Source organism: Apium graveolens, chromosome 10, assembly GCF_009905375.1.
Source record: "Apium graveolens cultivar Ventura chromosome 10, ASM990537v1, whole genome shotgun sequence".
Lineage (NCBI taxonomy): Eukaryota > Viridiplantae > Streptophyta > Magnoliopsida > Apiales > Apiaceae > Apium > Apium graveolens.
The window spans coordinates 121,285,019-121,302,059 of record NC_133656.1 but is presented as its reverse complement, the minus strand read 5'-3'; the positions used below and the strand labels follow the sequence as shown (position 1 = coordinate 121,302,059).

General features: G+C 33.2%; 3 protein-coding genes across 14 annotated transcripts; 1 reads left to right on the top strand and 2 right to left on the bottom strand.

The window, feature by feature from the left end:
* Positions 1–1,296: 1,296 nt before the first annotated feature.
* On the top strand, positions 1,297–5,833 carry LOC141693702 (mitochondrial Rho GTPase 1-like). Of its 7 annotated transcripts, none has more exons than XR_012563200.1 (6): positions 1,297–1,596; positions 3,671–3,847; positions 3,961–4,177; positions 4,263–4,386; positions 4,816–4,944; positions 5,591–5,833. XR_012563200.1 is itself a non-coding variant. In XM_074498863.1 (4 exons), exons 1-4 carry the CDS (start codon positions 1,672–1,674, stop codon positions 4,899–4,901), a joined length of 426 nt encoding a protein of 141 aa, XP_074354964.1. In that variant the 5' UTR covers positions 1,421–1,671; the 3' UTR covers positions 4,902–4,944. The 7 variants fall into 7 exon arrangements, 1 of the variants encoding a protein (XP_074354964.1); XR_012563199.1 differs by having other exon boundaries at positions 3,961–4,188; XR_012563198.1 differs by having other exon boundaries at positions 1,298–1,596; positions 3,961–4,386; positions 5,591–5,831.
* A 1,143-nt stretch (positions 5,834–6,976) lies between these two features.
* LOC141690904 (uncharacterized) lies at positions 6,977–7,516 on the bottom strand. The gene has a single exon (XM_074495661.1). The coding sequence runs from the start codon at positions 7,514–7,516 to the stop codon at positions 6,977–6,979; it is 540 nt and encodes a 179-aa protein (XP_074351762.1).
* A 2,948-nt stretch (positions 7,517–10,464) lies between these two features.
* Positions 10,465–14,974, bottom strand: LOC141693762 (mitochondrial Rho GTPase 1-like). 6 transcript variants are annotated; one of them, XR_012563236.1, is made up of 6 exons: positions 14,681–14,974; positions 12,453–12,629; positions 12,112–12,339; positions 11,914–12,037; positions 11,356–11,484; positions 10,465–10,712 (listed from the first exon to the last, which is right to left on the bottom strand). XR_012563236.1 is itself a non-coding variant. In XM_074498927.1 (4 exons), exons 1-4 carry the CDS (start codon positions 14,603–14,605, stop codon positions 11,399–11,401), a joined length of 426 nt encoding a protein of 141 aa, XP_074355028.1. In that variant the 5' UTR covers positions 14,606–14,852; the 3' UTR covers positions 11,356–11,398. The 6 variants fall into 6 exon arrangements, 1 of the variants encoding a protein (XP_074355028.1); XR_012563237.1 differs by having other exon boundaries at positions 12,123–12,339; XR_012563235.1 differs by having other exon boundaries at positions 10,467–10,712; positions 11,914–12,339.
* Between the last annotated feature and the right edge of the window lie 2,067 nt (positions 14,975–17,041).

The window sequence follows — 17,041 nt, the reverse complement described above, 5'->3', positions numbered from 1 at the left end:
TAAAAAATTTAACAAAAAATTTAAATAATAATTTTTTTAAGTATAGTTATAAATATGAAAAAAAATAATAAAATTGTGGAAGGGAAATTATTAAAATTATGGATAAGAAATTAATAAATAATATTTACAAAAGCATTTTCGTATATATATATATATATATTATGGGTGTATATTTAATTATCTATAGTTAGTGTTGGGTTTTGAAATATAAATTATGAATTTTTTAGAAATAAAATTAGTAATTATGCAATTTAGTAATTTTTAATGTTATTATTTATTTGATATTTTTAATAAATTAATGAAAAAACTAAATTATTTCTTTGAAGAATATTGGTATTTAATTAGTACCAGTATTATTTTAAAGTAAGGCTATAAGGATTTTAAATATTTAAAAATTGAATTTGTTTTGTATTATCCTTTGACAAAGCAGAGTACCTACTAACATTACTCTCGCTCTCCCTCTCTTGTCTCTCTGGATAGTCTGATCAATGTCCACCCTCGTTAATCTCATCTCTCACTTAATCTCCTTTCCCCATTCTTTATATGCTTTGGGTATCATTTTTTGGGTATCCTCCGAAATCAAGTCCTTATTTCCTCTGTCAAGTCACCGAAATCGCAGGTATATCAGTTCTTTTTTGGGGTCTGCTAATTGGGTCGTGATCAACTGTTTCATTGTGGGCCTCTTCCTCTCATTCAAGTTAGAGCATCTATATGCAATGTTAGCAAATATTGTGATTTGTTCCTTTGGAGTGTCATCTATATGTCGGGATTGAGAATGTCAAATGTTCATTTACAACTGCATAGTTTTTGACCCAACTCCTTACTACATGAGTAACATCCCCTGCGATCCATACAAGATAACTTTTAAAATTTTAATTTTAGTATAGTAATTTGTAATTCATGATTGAATTTTATTTTTGGATAGATCACTGAAAACTAATTTAAATAACAATATTTATTGATGTGTTTGGAATTTTAATAACTCTTTTTAAATAAAATTAGTAATTAAACATGTTAAACTAAATTTGAACATAAATAATCCAAAAAAATGAGTTCAAATTATTATGTCTAAATGTGTTTTACATAAAATATATTTTCTATCAATTTTACCTTAAGCTTAATGAATACTTATATTAAATTATTAAGAAAAAAATTATACATTATACATAATTGTATAAATATTATTTTTGGTGCTATAAACTGTATAAATATAATAAAATTTATATTCAATTTTATTTAAATGCATACATATCTTATATAATATTTAAAGGTTATTATAATGATTTATATCAGATGTATTATTAATCGGCTCATTGGCCTGTTACACACCATGACACCACCACAACTGCTCTTACACACGCTGCTCTTCATACCCTCTTGCACTTCCTCTGCTCTTATACTTTATCACTCAATTGAGTAATAATTTCTGCCCCAATTCACTCGTGCCATATCTGTACTCTGTCGATTCACTATCGATTCGCTCTGCCAACTCTGCTACCAAATCGATTTCTCCCCTTGCTGCCCACTCAATTCTCCGGTGTGACTTTCTGGATTTGGAGAGATACTATTTCTTTAGTTTTGATTGGGATTCTCAAGGTTCGATTGGACTTCTCTGTGTTCGATTTTTCATATCTAGATGATTGCTTCTTTCGGTTCTCTCTAGTGCTATTTATGGTTCTTTGTATTAACGGAAAGATGGGGCTTTTACTGGTATCTATGCTTGTGTTCTTTCTTTCCTATGTATGTTTGTTTGTTGAGTATTTTTTTGAAATATTTTACTTTGATTGATTCAATTTTCTCAATTTTTTAAAAGTTAAAGATAATTAAAAAAAGATGTACAGGAGTGTATTAATTATAAAGAATATAAAGAACTTACGGGATCATTTTGAAAATGGGGAGGGTTGGAGTTGAGATTGATGCCAAGATTTAGGTTAATCATAAAAGAGTCCACTTGTTGAGAGTAGGTAGAGTATTTTAAGATTTCAGTAATTTTGAGGGCCTTGGGTAGTGGAAAGTTTCATCCTGCATTACATTCTCAACTCAATATTTAGATGTCATAAAGGTTAAATCATGTAATAGCTAATACTATTACATGTCAGTTAGGATAAATATTAATAGCTCATACTATTTTTACGAATTGATATTGTTGAAACAGAATGACTTTCATGTGATGCAGAGCTTAAGTACTGCTGCTCCTTCCAAACCTCACCTGTTTTAGTTGTACTAAGCCTAAAAATCTTGCTCCAGATAGCCTTCTAATCTGCATGTTCCAACTAACAGCTTTAATGAAGGGGAAATCTAGAGTTACTATTTTTCGCTTTATATAAATAAATAAAATCGTTTAATATCTATAATTTTATTTAGATCTGCGTTATTGTTATACATAATAGAAAATTATAATCATTCCCTATAATTGTATTAGGAATCCTTTCTAATTATATTTTCTATGATTGCACTACGATTTTTTTGTACTTAAATTTTCGAGGTATTAGTTTTTTTGTTTTATTTAAATTAATAAAATTATTTATAATTGTATTAGGAAGTCTTATTATGAGTGTATAAAGTAATTAAATCTGATTTATAATATAGTTAGTATACATAATTTATAATCCAATGGATGATATGCAAACTTTATAATCAACGGATATAATGTGTTTGGTAGTACACTAACAAAAAATCTGGATAAGATCTCTCTTACGTTTAGATATATAAAATGTTTTCACATCAGGGTATATATGTTGCATTGTTGGACACTATTCTGGAATTTTAGTTATACTTTCAGGATTGTAGGGAAAATGTTTACTACTAATAGAATTTACTAATTCAGTATACTCGATATAGTTCATAATTACCTTAATACTCTGGTACTGATGCTCTCTCTTTTCTGCATATTATGTCTTCCATATCGACACTTATTATACTAATAATATGATAAGGTGAAATTTGAAATTTAAGCTATAGACAGGTAAATGATTAAGCTATAGACAGGTAAATGATATGTAGATATTTTCCATAAGTAGAAATGATTTATCTTTTCTGCAAGTGGAAATCATGTCTTCATAAGGTTCTCTATCACTTTCTATTCATGTGCTGTCGACCTTTTTGAAAGAAATTATTCTGTGTGGGGAAATGATAATGTCAGTGCTTTATTCGCTTAAATTTAATTCTTTAACCAATATGACGTAGGGGGCAGTACCCCTTTCTGGTTCAAATAGTTGTCCTTGTCCATGTCTTTATGGGTGATTTAGTATAATTATTATTTTCTTTGCAATCACTTCTGTGAGATCTCCACAACAAGTTATTGGAGCTCTGAATGCTGAGGGGCCTGACTCAGATATTATTCTTTCCGAAGTTGACCTTCCCATGGCTAAAGGCCTTAAATTGCTATTCCAGTAATCAGTAAGCCTATTTTTACTAAAATATGGGCACTTAATTAAAATAAACCATTTGCATATAGAGAGTGTTTCTTTTCATTTAAGCAGATAACTGTAAATCGAAGATTAGAAACATGTATCTTGTCTTGCACAACTATACATAATATATGATGTAAGGAACTTTACTTCCTGCCATTTTGGGAAGTGACCCTGGCTATCTTCCTTCTATTAAAAATTGTTATACAGAGTTTGCATAAAACGCAGGATGTAATGTTAGGTTACTTGCATGTTTATAGGTTCTTGAAGTATTTTATTATGCTCAAAGAGCAGTACTTTATCCAACAGCGCCGTTGTTTGATCAAGAAACACAGACCATGAAACCCCGATGTGTAAGAGCCTTAAAAAGAATATTCATTCTCTGCGACGATGATGAAGATGATGCCTTAAATGATGCAGAGCTGTATGAATTTCAGGTTGATTTAGATTATTCTCAGCACGATAAAAACAAATCATTAGTATTTTTTACCACTAGCTATAGAATTGTAGTAATGTCTGTATTGACCAAATTATAATGTATATTGTACAGGTTAAGTGCTTCAATGCCCCCTTATAGCCTGCTAAAATATTTGGTGTCAAGAAATTCATCGAAGAGAAAATACCTGAGGGTGTCAATGAACTTGGACTTACACTGACAAGTTTTCTTTTTATCCATGCCCTTTTTATAGAAAAGGGGCGTCTTGAGACAATCTGGACCGTCTTAAGGAAGTTTGGTTATAATGAGAAGACAAGATACTTGATTAAAAGTGCAGTTCATGTATTATTTTTGGCGTGTTAGTGAGCTTTCAACATACTTTTAGTACCTTGTCTTCTCATGAGTAATTGTTCCAGGAGTTGAATGGCGGGATACGGCTGACCTTTCTGACTTGGTTAGTTCTGGAAGAGATAGAAAACCAGAAGAAGTGGCATTTACTTAAGAATGTGAAATCAAGAGTTCAATTTTCCGAGCAGAAAGGTTGGTTTAGTTTATGTAATATTATGTCTATTAGCAGAAGGATAAACCTATAGTGTTATAAGCCCCATCTTTCAGTAACATACAATATTAGTACATCTTGTCATGACTAGTTGACCTCTTTTTGCTTGGAGTCCTACTTAATTAAATTATAAAATCTGAAAAGTAGAAACTATTAATCATTAACTTCATTTAGACCGGGTAAGAACTGTATCCTGATACAGTATAGGTTGTGGTTCAGTACTTCAGTCTTCCAGATACATATTGGTTTTTCTATATATTTACTGTAGAACGATATCCAGCATTTTAAAATTTGAGAAGACCTAACTAAATATATTCACTGTTGATGTTTCAAAAATGAGTATATTCTAACTAGTAAGAGTTCTGGTAGCTATTTATCTATATAAATGGTTTCCTTTTCAATTGGTACAGGTATTTCTACTTGGCTAAATCTTACAGTTGGCTGGAAAGAGAGCCGAGGCGTATTCTTTGTATCATCGTGCTTGCTCTCTTGCTGATACTTCCCTCGAGAGGCTTCAAAGTTCAACGACTGCTGATCAGGTTCATACTCCCAAAGAACTCAGTTTTATGTTGTCATGTGTTCATGCATTGCATGTGCTTCCAAGATCATAGAATAAGCTGTTTTGATTTAATCTAAAAATGAGGCGCATAGTTCTCAGTTTTCTGTCTTGAACATTTAAATGATCATTTATGTCAAGGGATATCAGGCACTTGTTACGCCTTTTCTAGGAAATTTGCATGCGTCTTTATAACATTTCTTTGCAAAGTATATAAAAACTTGGAAAAAGTTGATCTAGTTGTTTGAGAGGGGAAATAAGTGCCACTAACTAATTTTGTTTTCCGAGAATGTAAGGATGTGACCTTATGTTTCTTTATAGAGATATTGTTTCCGGGTTTTACTCACAAGTATCAATAGATGATCTCTTTATATTGTCTTTTTTCTTCCTTTTATGCATGAAGTAGAAAATATGGTTAAAGCTTGTACAAAAGTAAATGGTCTATGGAAGCCAAAAAAAAGAATAGCATATGCTCCGGTGGATCTAGAAAAACACAAGTAAAGTATATGTGTGGAGAAGTATAAAACTATTTCTTATCTTGTTATTTCGAACATTTAATTAAAAAATATAATCTTCGTGTTGGTTATATTTTGCATGATTTTGAATTTATTATTTTTTGAACATTTCAGAGAAAAATGAGAAGGGATGGTCAAGCATTTAAAAGCACCTCATGTTTGTGTCAAAAAACAAGATGTAGTTTTGCGATCTCGATTTGCAGAATGAAAAGGGGGACTCGAAGATTTTGAAGTACTTGTTAGGGAAACACAAAATATGTTATTTTATCTGTAAGGGACCTAAAATAGAAAGAGTCGGATGGTATTTGTAATTCAATATATACAATTCTTCCAAGATTGGTATAATTAATTTTTCTAAATTTATTGTAATATAATTTTTAAGTTGTAGAATTTAATTTTCTGTTCTCCTATATTTTTGGGATGTTAATATTAATTGTATAATAAAATAGGTTTATAAAAAATATATAAAATATCAATGGAAAACAGGAAAAAATTAATTTTTTCGTGACAAAAAGCATCGTCATTCTAGCTAACCGACCATACTGATAAGAGGCAAGTGTGTCGGCATTTCTACCAACTGATGCATTTGGTGAAAAGCAATAGCGTCGGTTAAATAGCACGACGTATATTATGAAAATCTGATGTATCGACATTTTAATCAACCGACGCAACAGGTGAGAACCGTCGGCATTTGAGATGACTGACGAAATTAATTAAACCATGAGCGTCGGCATTTTGTCCAACCGACGCTTAACAAGGCAACAAATAGCGTCGGGTATATATATAACACCGACGCTATAAGTCAATCTACAGCGTCGGTTTATGACCCTATAACGTGTGTCGCTTAACCGACGCAATTAATGTTTGTGTGTCGCTCGTTTAACCGACGTTGTAGGTCCATACCTATAGCGTCTCCCACACTTACTTCGCCACTTAACCGACGCCTTAGTGATGTTTTGACCGACGCTAAAAGTCCAATCTGTACTACAGTCCTATTCCTCCTTTCCACAACACCGTTTTGTTGAGGCGTGTAGGGGGCTGTGTAATGCCTTGTTATTCCAACTTATTTGTAATATGCTACAAACTCTTTGGACGAGAATTCACCCCCCTATCTGTTCTTAGGACTTTAATTTTCTTGTCACAACCATCTTCCACCTGAGATCGAAATTTTTGAATGCACCAAGTGCCTCATGTTTGTTTCTGAGCATGTATACCCACATAGCCCTGCTATAATCATCCACCAACAAGAAAAAATATTTATTTCCAGCAGCTGTTTCAGGTTGAATGGGACCACAGAGATCTCCATGTACAAGTTGTAGAACCTTTGTTGCACTGTAGGTAGCTTGCCCTGGAAAAGGTTTTCTAGTTTGTTTTGACATTAAACATCCATCACATACACTATCAGGCAGAGTAATTTTTGGTAACCCGTTCACCATTCTTTCTTTATGCATCAAGACAAGTGATTGAAAGTTTACATGTCCCATACGGGTATGCCATAATTTACGACACATCACTTAATTTAGACATCAAACACATGGATTTTCCTGTTTCAACAAGCAACTTATACAACCTGTTTTGAGACCTCTGAACCTTAATAAGCAGCCTTTCTTGATTGTCATATATCCACAGAAAATTTCCTTTTATTATAACTCTATTACCCTCCTCTGATAATTGGCCAATGCTAATTATATTACTGCAAAGAGAAGGAATATAATATACCTCATTTAGCAGCTTATCTTCTCCGTTCTTGCATTTGAGAATAACCGAGCCCTTTCCCTCGATCTTTACTGTAGAGCCATCTCCAAAATGAACTTGTCCTGTAATCTGTTCATTTAATTCCTTAAACTTCAATTTATCCCCCGTCATATGATTACTCGCTCCATTGTCCAAGTACCATACGTTCGAGTTTCCACAGTTTCTCTTTGGTTCTTTGTTCAACTTCGGTGCTATAGCCTTCTCATTTAAAAGCATCATTCTATTATTTTCTTCGACATGATTTGCCAGCAATAGAGCCGGTTCCTCATCTTCTATCTGCGGCATATTCGCCTCATGTCTCACATCCTTCGTTCGTTTTGGTCGTCTGCATTCAGCTACATAGTGACTATAGCTTAGACAGTTAAAGCACCTTTGGTTTTGTCACGACCTCCTCGTCCCTTCCAGGTAGATGATGAATCACCTCCATTTCGTTCTGTTCTTTTCAGCCATTCCTCTCTTGTCAGCAAGAGCCTGCCTTCATTTTTCTCCCGTTTGGACCATTCTTCATCTGTCATCAGTAATTGACTACCAATGCACTCAGATGACCTCTTCATTCGATGACCCCTTCATTCGCTCCTCATGAGCCTTGAGTGAGCCTACCACTTCCTCCACAATTAGCGTCTCCATATCGCTAAACTGTTCCATCGTGGATACGATCTGCAAGAACTTGCTGGGTACTGCACGCAAAAAAAATTTTACAACATAAGACTCGTCAATATTGTCTCCCAATGCTCTTATGTTAGTAACCAGCCCAGTAAGGTTCATGCAGAACTCATCGATCTGCTCATTGTCTCTCATTACGAGTGATTCAAACTCTGTCTTAAGTTTTGCACTTTCGCTTTTCGTACTTTATCAGCTCCTTGACAAAGTGTTCTTATAGCTTGCCATGCATCCTTTGCTTTCTTCTTGTCAGCAATTGAAAGAAGCATCTCCTCTGAGATTCCCTGATAGATCATGGCTAATACTATCTTGTCCAATCTTTCTTCGCATACAGTCTTTGAGTCGCTTGGCTCTATTGCATCCCAAACAGAGTGAGCTTCCATGATCACCTTCATTTTGAGAGCCCATGTAGTATAATTGCATTTGGTTAACATGAGATAGCTTAGACCCATTGATCCACCCTTCCACTTGTTTGCGTTTGTGGTCATTGTCTTTGTCAGTGTTCATATATTCGCCTGGAGCTCTGATACCAATTCTTCAGGCTACAACAAACAACCTGATATATATATATATATATATATATATATATGTGTGTGTGTGTGTGTGTTAGATGTATAGATATAGGTGTTTGTAATTTAATCAAGTCAGCAAAATAACTAATGCACCATCTAACGTCTTTATTCATTCTACAGAAACAAATATATAGAGGCATGCCACAACAGAGATGGCTACAAACTAGGAAACTGAAATCAACTAAAACTCCTACAAATACTCTACTACTTATTCAACTGGGTCCTAGAAACACTCCACTACTACACGACTGATTCAGAGATCAGTTTAAACCAAAAACATAAGCAAATAAATAAAATTAGTTTAAGATTAATAACCAACAGAAGTGTAGTGATAAATACATATTCCTTGGAGAATAAAATTTTGAGTTTGAGTTACAAGATATCCTAATTATGTTTGGCATTTTTTTCCTTTAATAGGCACTAAAAATTTTCCTCCACGCACGTAGGTTTTATACTCTACTGAAAAAATTAATCATAAAACACATAACTTATCTCCCAGGGTGTACTAAGACCCTTATCCTCGGCATCTTTAATCATGCTAAATAGCTCAACTCTTCTCGAAGCATTTCTTTACTACAAAAATGATCAACTACTCTGTTTTAATACGAGATGAATACCCAATATTCACCGTAAATAACCAGCACAATGGTATGCCAATTAAACTACCGAACTAAATTTCATGACCTTTGGGAGATGGGGAGAAGTTGGGTACCAACTGAACTGCGTTCACTCCTAAACTGTGACGAGCAGCTGTTGAGGGTTGATCTAGAGATCGAACAAAATATATAAGGTGTACGTAAACTTGATCCTTTTTAAATAGAAAATATTTATTGTACTTCAGAAAGGTATGTTTTTGCTTCAGGGGACCACTACATTAGAAATTAATTAAAGTATAAAATGGAATTTGGGAAAAGGTTTTTAAGTAAAAAGCCGAGAATACATTTTTCAGTAATACTTATTGTTAAATGGTCCTCGTCTTTGATGTAAGACAATAGCGTTAAAGTCATCTAGAGAAGAGAACAATGAAATTACAAATTACAAATTTATAGATTCAAATTACAAATTTCAATGAAATTACTGCTAAGGCTTTTATGAAATTACAAATATCAAATTTATAGATTCAAAATTTTGTGAAAACTTGAAACATCCACACCAAAAGAATTTATACCAAAATCGGTGGATTTTAACATAAATTGTTTTTAAAAAAAGATTCGCTACAGGAAAGTAAGGCTAAATTCAACTGCATAAATTCAACCGGCCTAAATTCGACTGATTACGGTTGGGCACAGCTAAATACAACCGTCAGCGGTGGAATTTAGTAATAAATGCGACCGGATTTTTTGTGCGGTTGAATTTGACTCCATCAAAAAAAATGACTGGACTTTTAGCGTCGGTCAAAACAGCACTAAGGCGTCGGTCAAGTGGCGAAGTAAGTGTGGGAGACGCTATAGGTATGGACCTACAACGTCGGTTAAACGATCGACACACAAACATTAATTGCGTCGGTTAAGCGACACACGTTATAGGGTCATAAACCGACGCTGTAGGTTGACTTATAGCGTCGGTGTTATATATATAACCGACGCTATTTGTTGCCTTGTTAAGCGTCGGTTGGACAAAATGTCGACGCTCATAGTTTAATTAATTTCGTCGGTCATCTCAAATGCCGACGCGAGCGTCGGTTCTCACCTGTTGCGTCGGTTGATTAAAATGTCGATACATCAGGCTTTCATAATATACGTCGTGCTATTTAACCGACGCTATTGCTTTTCACCAAATGCATCAGTTGGTAGAAATGCCGACACACTTGCCTCTTATCACTATGGTCGGTTAGCTAGAATGCCGATGCTTTTTGTCACGAAAAAATTAATTTTTTCCTGTTTTCCATTGATATTTTATATATTTTTTATAAACCTGTTTTATTATACAATTAATATTAACATCCCAAAAATATAGGAGAACAGAAAATTAAATTCTACAACTTAAAAATTATATTACAATAAATTTAGAAAAATTAATTATACCAATCTTGGAAGAATTGTATATATTGAATTACAAATACCATCCGACTCTTTCTATTTTAGGTCCCTTACAGATAAAATAACACATTTTGTGTTTCCCTAACAAGTACTTCAAAATCTTCGAGTCCCCCTTTTCTTTCTGCAAATTGAGATCGCAAAACTACATCTTGTTTTTTGACACAAACATGAGGTGCTTTTAAATGCTTGACCATCCCTTCTCATTTTTCTCTGAAATGTTCAAAAAATAATAAATTCACAATCATGCAAAATATAACCAACACGAAGATTATATTTTTTAATTAAATGTTTGAAATAACAAGGTAAGAAATAGTTTTATACTTCTCCCCACATATACTTTACTTGTGTTTTTCTAGATCCACCGGAGCATATGCTATTCTTGTTTTGGCTTCCATAGACCATTTACTTTTGTACAAGCTTTAACCATATTTTCTACTTCATGCATAAAAGGAAGAAAAAAGACAATATAAAGAGATCATCTATTGATACTTGTGAGTAAAACCCGGAAACAATATCTCTATAAAGAAACATAAGGTCACATCCTTACATTCTCGGAAAACAAAATTAGTTAGTGGCACTTATTTCCCCTCAAACAACTAGATCAACTTTTTCCAAGTTTTTATATACTTTGCAAAGAAATGTTATAAAGACGCATGCAAATTTCCTAGAAAAGGCGTAACAAGTGCCTGATATCCCTTGACATAAATGATCATTTAAATGTTCAAGACAGAAAACTGAGAACTATGCGCCTCATTTTTAGATTAAATCAAAACAGCTTATTCTATGATCTTGGAAGCACATGCAATGCATGAACACATGACAACATAAAACTGAGTTCTTTGGGAGTATGAACCTGATCAGCAGTCGTTGAACTTTGAAGCCTCTTGAGGGAAGTATCAGCAAGAGAGCAAGCACGATGATACAAAGAATACGCCTCGGCTCTCTTTCCAGCCAACTGTAAGATTTAGCCAAGTAGAAATACCTGTACCAATTGAAAAGGAAACCATTTATATAGATAAATAGCTACCAGAACTCTTACTAGTTAGAATATACTCATTTTTGAAACATCAACAGTGAATATATTTAGTTAGGTCTTCTCAAATTTTAAAATGCTGGATATCGTTCTACAGTAAATATATAGAAAAACCAATATGTATCTGGAAGACTGAAGTACTGAACCACAACCTATACTGTATCAGGATACAGTTCTTACCCGGTCTAAATGAAGTTAATGATTAATAGTTTCTACTTTTCAGATTTTATAATTTAATTAAGTAGGACTCCAAGCAAAAAGAGGTCAACTAGTCATGACAAGATATACTAATATTGTATGTTACTGAAAGATGGGGCTTATAACACTATAGGTTTATCCTTCTGCTAATAGACATAATATTACATAAACTAAACCAACCTTTCTGCTCGGAAAATTGAACTCTTGATTTCACATTCTTAAGTAAATGCCACTTCTTCTGGTTTTCTATCTCTTCCAGAACTAACCAAGTCAGAAAGGTCAGCCGTATCCCGCCATTCAACTCCTGGAACAATTACTCATGAGAAGACAAGGTACTAAAAGTATGTTGAAAGCTCACTAACACGCCAAAAATAATACATGAACTGCACTTTTAATCAAGTATCTTGTCTTCTCATTATAACTAAACTTCCTTAAAACGGTCCAGATTGTCTCAAGACGCCCCTTTTCTATAAAAAGGGTATGGATGAAAAGAAAACTTGTCAGTGTAAGTCCAAGTTCATTGACACCCTCAGGTATTTTCTCTTCGATGAATTTCTTGACACCAAATATTTTAGCAGGCTATAAGGGGGCATTGAAGCACTTAACCTGTACAATATACATTATAATTTGGTCAATACAGACATTACTACAATTCTATAGCTAGTGGTAAAAAATACTAATGATTTGTTTTTATCGTGCTGAGAATAATCTAAATCAACCTGAAATTCATTCAGCTCTACATCATTTAAGGCATCATCTTCGTCATCGTCGCAGAGAATGAATATTCTTTTTAAGGCTCTTACACATCGGGGTTTCATGGTCTGTGTTTCTTGATCAAACAACGGCGCTGTTGGATAAAGTACTGCTCTTTGAGCATAATAAAATACTTCAAGAACCTATAAACATGCAAGTAACCTAACATTACATCCTGCGTTTTATGCAAACTCTGTATAACAATTTTTAATAGAAGGAAGATAGCCAGGGTCACTTCCCAAAATGGCAGGAAGTAAAGTTCCTTACATCATATATTATGTATAGTTGTGCAAGACAAGATACATGTTTCTAATCTTCGATTTACAGTTATCTGCTTAAATGAAAAGAAACACTCTCTATATGCAAATGGTTTATTTTATTTAAGTGCCCATATTTTAGTAAAAACAGGCTTACTGATTACTGGAATAGCAATTTAAGGCCTTTAGCCATGGGAAGGTCAACTTCGGAAAGAATAATATCTGAGTCAGGCCCCTCAGCATTCAGAGCTCCAATAACTTGTTGTGGAGATCTCACAGAAGTGATTGCAAAGAAAATAATAATTATACTAAATCACCCATAAAGACATGGACAAGGACAACTATTTGAACCAGAAAGGGGTACTGCCCCCTACGTCATATTAGTTAAAGAATTAAATTTAAGCGAATAAAGCACTGACATTATCATTTCCCCACACAGAATAATTTCTTTCAAAAAGGTCGACAGCACATGAATAGAAAGTGATAGAGAACCTTATGAAGACATGATTTCCACTTGCAGAAAAGATAAATCATTTCTACTTATGGAAAATATCTACATATCATTTACCTGTCTATAGCTTAAATTTCAAATTTCACCTTATCATATTATTAGTATAATAAGTGTCGATATGGAAGACATAATATGCAGAAAAGAGAGAGCATCAGTACCAGAGTATTAAGGTAATTATGAACTATATCGAGTATACTGAATTAGTAAATTCCATTAGTAGTAAACATTTTCCCTACAATCCTGAAAGTATAACTAAAATTCCAGAATAGTGTCCAACAATGCAACATATATACCCTGATGTGAAAACATTTTATATATCTAAACGTAAGAGAGATCTTATCCAGATTTTTTGTTAGTGTACTACCAAACACATTATATCCGTTGATTATAAAGTTTGCATATCATCCATTGGATTATAAATTATGTATACTAACTATATTATAAATCAGATTTAATTACTTTATACACTCGTAATAAGACTTCCTAATACAATTATAAATAATTTTATTAATTTAAATAAAACAAAAAAACTAATACCTCGAAAATTTAAGTACAAAAAAATCGTAGTGCAATCATAGAAAATATAATTAGAAAGGATTCCTAATACAATTATAGGGAATGATTATAATTTTCTATTATGTATAACAATAACGCAGATCTAAATAAAATTATAGATATTAAACGATTTTATTTATTTATATAAAGCGAAAAATAGTAACTCTAGATTTCCCCTTCATTAAAGCTGTTAGTTGGAACAGGCAGATTAGAAGGCTATCTGGAGCAAGATTTTTAGGCTTAGTACAACTAAAACAGGTGAGGTTTGGAAGGAGCAGCAGTACTTAAGCTCTGCATCACATGAAAGTCATTCTGTTTCAACAATATCAATTCGTAAAAATAGTATGAGCTATTAATATTTATCCTAACTGACATGTAATAGTATTAGCTATTACATGATTTAACCTTTATGACATCTAAATATTGAGTTGAGAATGTAATGCAGGATGAAACTTTCCACTACCCAAGGCCCTCAAAATTACTGAAATCTTAAAATACTCTACCTACTCTCAACAAGTGGACTCTTTTATGATTAACCTAAATCTTGGCATCAATCTCAACTCCAACCCTCCCCATTTTCAAAATGATCCCGTAAGTTCTTTATATTCTTTATAATTAATACACTCCTGTACATCTTTTTTTAATTATCTTTAACTTTTAAAAAATTGAGAAAATTGAATCAATCAAAGTAAAATATTTCAAAAAAATACTCAACAAACAAACATACATAGGAAAGAAAGAACACAAGCATAGATACCAGTAAAAGCCCCATCTTTCCGTTAATACAAAGAACCATAAATAGCACTAGAGAGAACCGAAAGAAGCAATCATCTAGATATGAAAAATCGAACACAGAGAAGTCCAATCGAACCTTGAGAATCCCAATCAAAACTAAAGAAATAGTATCTCTCCAAATCCAGAAAGTCACACCGGAGAATTGAGTGGGCAGCAAGGGGAGAAATCGATTTGGTAGCAGAGTTGGCAGAGCGAATCGATAGTGAATCGACAGAGTACAGATATGGCACGAGTGAATTGGGGCAGAAATTATTACTCAATTGAGTGATAAAGTATAAGAGCAGAGGAAGTGCAAGAGGGTATGAAGAGCAGCGTGTGTAAGAGCAGTTGTGGTGGTGTCATGGTGTGTAACAGGCCAATGAGCCGATTAATAATACATCTGATATAAATCATTATAATAACCTTTAAATATTATATTTCTAAAAAATTCATAATTTATATTTCAAAACCCAACACTAACTATAGATAATTAAATATACACCCATAATATATATATATATATACGAAAATGCTTTTGTAAATATTATTTATTAATTTCTTATCCATAATTTTAATAATTTCCCTTCCACAATTTTATTTTTTTTTTCATATTTATAACTATACTTAAAAAAATTATTATTTAAATTTTTTGTTAAATTTTTTAAAAAATATCACAATCTATAGTGTCGACATTTCAATATCGACACTAAAATAAACCTAAAGCGTCGGCATTCAAAAAACGACGTTTTAAACCAAATCTACAGCGTCGGCATTTAAAAGCGACGCTTTAAACCACATTTGTAGCGTCGGCATTTTACAAGCCGTCGCTTCAAACCAAACCTACAGCGACGGTGTTTAAATGTCGATGCTGTACGTAGAAGCTACAACATCGGCATTATAAAGACCGGCGCTGTATAGAGTTTTAGGCGTCGGCATTTTAAAGCCCGACGCTATAGATTGTCAAAAGCGTCGGTTGTATGAAAGACCGACGCAACAGATCATGCACAAATGCGTTAAAGTGTCGGTTAAAGTTACAACCGATGCTTGAAGAGTGTTTAAGCGTCGGTTCTATATTCAACCGACGCAAAAAGTGCGACGCAGAAGGACATTTCTGTACTAGTGAATTAATAGAGAATATAAATGGACAGAAATAAATTGAATTAAGTTTTACCACTAGAAAGACCAATGAACCCTTTCATAAAATAGAATTAGTTTTAATCAAACTATGAGTTGCCTTTACGAGGTAGTTAATGAGATATTATGCGCAGTTATAGTTGTATAAATCGTCGAGATCACTATCAAGTCTTAAAAGTTGTTTTTCAATGTATGTGTGTGTCACTGTTTCAATATATAACATTTGAAAACACTATTAGAAAGTTGAGTTTAAAGTTTTGAGTCACGCCTTGTCTATTCATCATTTGTACCACCATTTCAATAGTGATTTGTTCCATTTTTTTACTGTAAACTATGGCAGCCATTGATCAGTTCTTTTTGTGCACTTGTTATCTGTAGCGGGCATGCCAGAATCTCCTCAATATGGTTGTCCCGACATCGAACACATCTTCTTGTAATCCAACTATTAGTTACCTTTACGAGATAGTTAATGAGATATTCAGCCTAGTTATAGTTGTATAAATCATCGAGATCACAATTTAATTTTAAAAATTGTTTGTCAATGTATGTGTGTGTCGGTATTCCAATACATAACATTTGACAACACTATCAGTTGCCTTTACGAGGTAGTTAATGAGATATTTTGCCTAGTTTTAGTTGTATAAATCATCAAGATCACTATCTAGTATTAAAATTTGTTTATCAATGTATGCGTGTGTCGGTGTTCCAATAAATAACATTTAAGTTTTAGTTGAGTTTGAAGTTCTGAGTCACGCCTTGTCCATTCACCATCTCTACCACCATTTCAATAGTGATTTTTTCCATTTTTTGGCAGGAAACTGTTACAGCCATTGATCAGTTCTTTCTTGGTATATGTAATCTGTAGCGAGCATGTCACAATCTCCTTCATATGGTTTTCCGAAGACATCAAACATATCTTCTTCAGTAACAGGAATATGCCTATTTTTAATGTTAGGTCACACACACTGTAGAAGGGGGTTGAATACAGTGTTTATCACAATCAAATCGAATATAAGAACACAAGGAACAAAAAATAGATTTTATTCAACACAATAAACTCTGTTACAATATGGAACTGTCCTCTCTCTGTGATGAACAACTTATCACGAGAGCTGTTAGGGTTACAATGCATAATAACTTCGATTATGATAACACATATAGTGTAAACCCTATGTCTGTGTTTATATACTACACAGTTACAAGATAACTTCTAATTGATATGGAATATAATTATGCTTCCTAAAATATATCAACTAGTTATCTTTTTTTCCAAGTATTCTATGCTTTATAGAATTCCTTCTTCATGCATATCTCATCTTGCGTT

Coding starts and splice junctions, on each gene's coding strand:
- LOC141693702 (XM_074498863.1), top strand. CDS start 1,672: ATGGTTCTTTGTATTAACGGAAAGATGGGGCTTTTACTG. Junction 3,848..4,262: donor CAGAGCTGTATGAATTTCAG/GTTGATTTAGAT, acceptor TAATTGTTCCAG/GAGTTGAATGGCGGGATACG. Junction 4,387..4,815: donor TCAATTTTCCGAGCAGAAAG/GTTGGTTTAGTT, acceptor CAATTGGTACAG/GTATTTCTACTTGGCTAAAT.
- LOC141690904 (XM_074495661.1), bottom strand. CDS start 7,516: ATGCCGCAGATAGAAGATGAGGAACCGGCTCTATTGCTGGCAAATCAT.
- LOC141693762 (XM_074498927.1), bottom strand. CDS start 14,605: ATGGTTCTTTGTATTAACGGAAAGATGGGGCTTTTACTG. Junction 12,630..14,566: donor GAAAGATGGGGCTTTTACTG/GTATCTATGCTT, acceptor GCATGTTTATAG/GTTCTTGAAGTATTTTATTA. Junction 11,485..11,913: donor TCAATTTTCCGAGCAGAAAG/GTTGGTTTAGTT, acceptor CAATTGGTACAG/GTATTTCTACTTGGCTAAAT.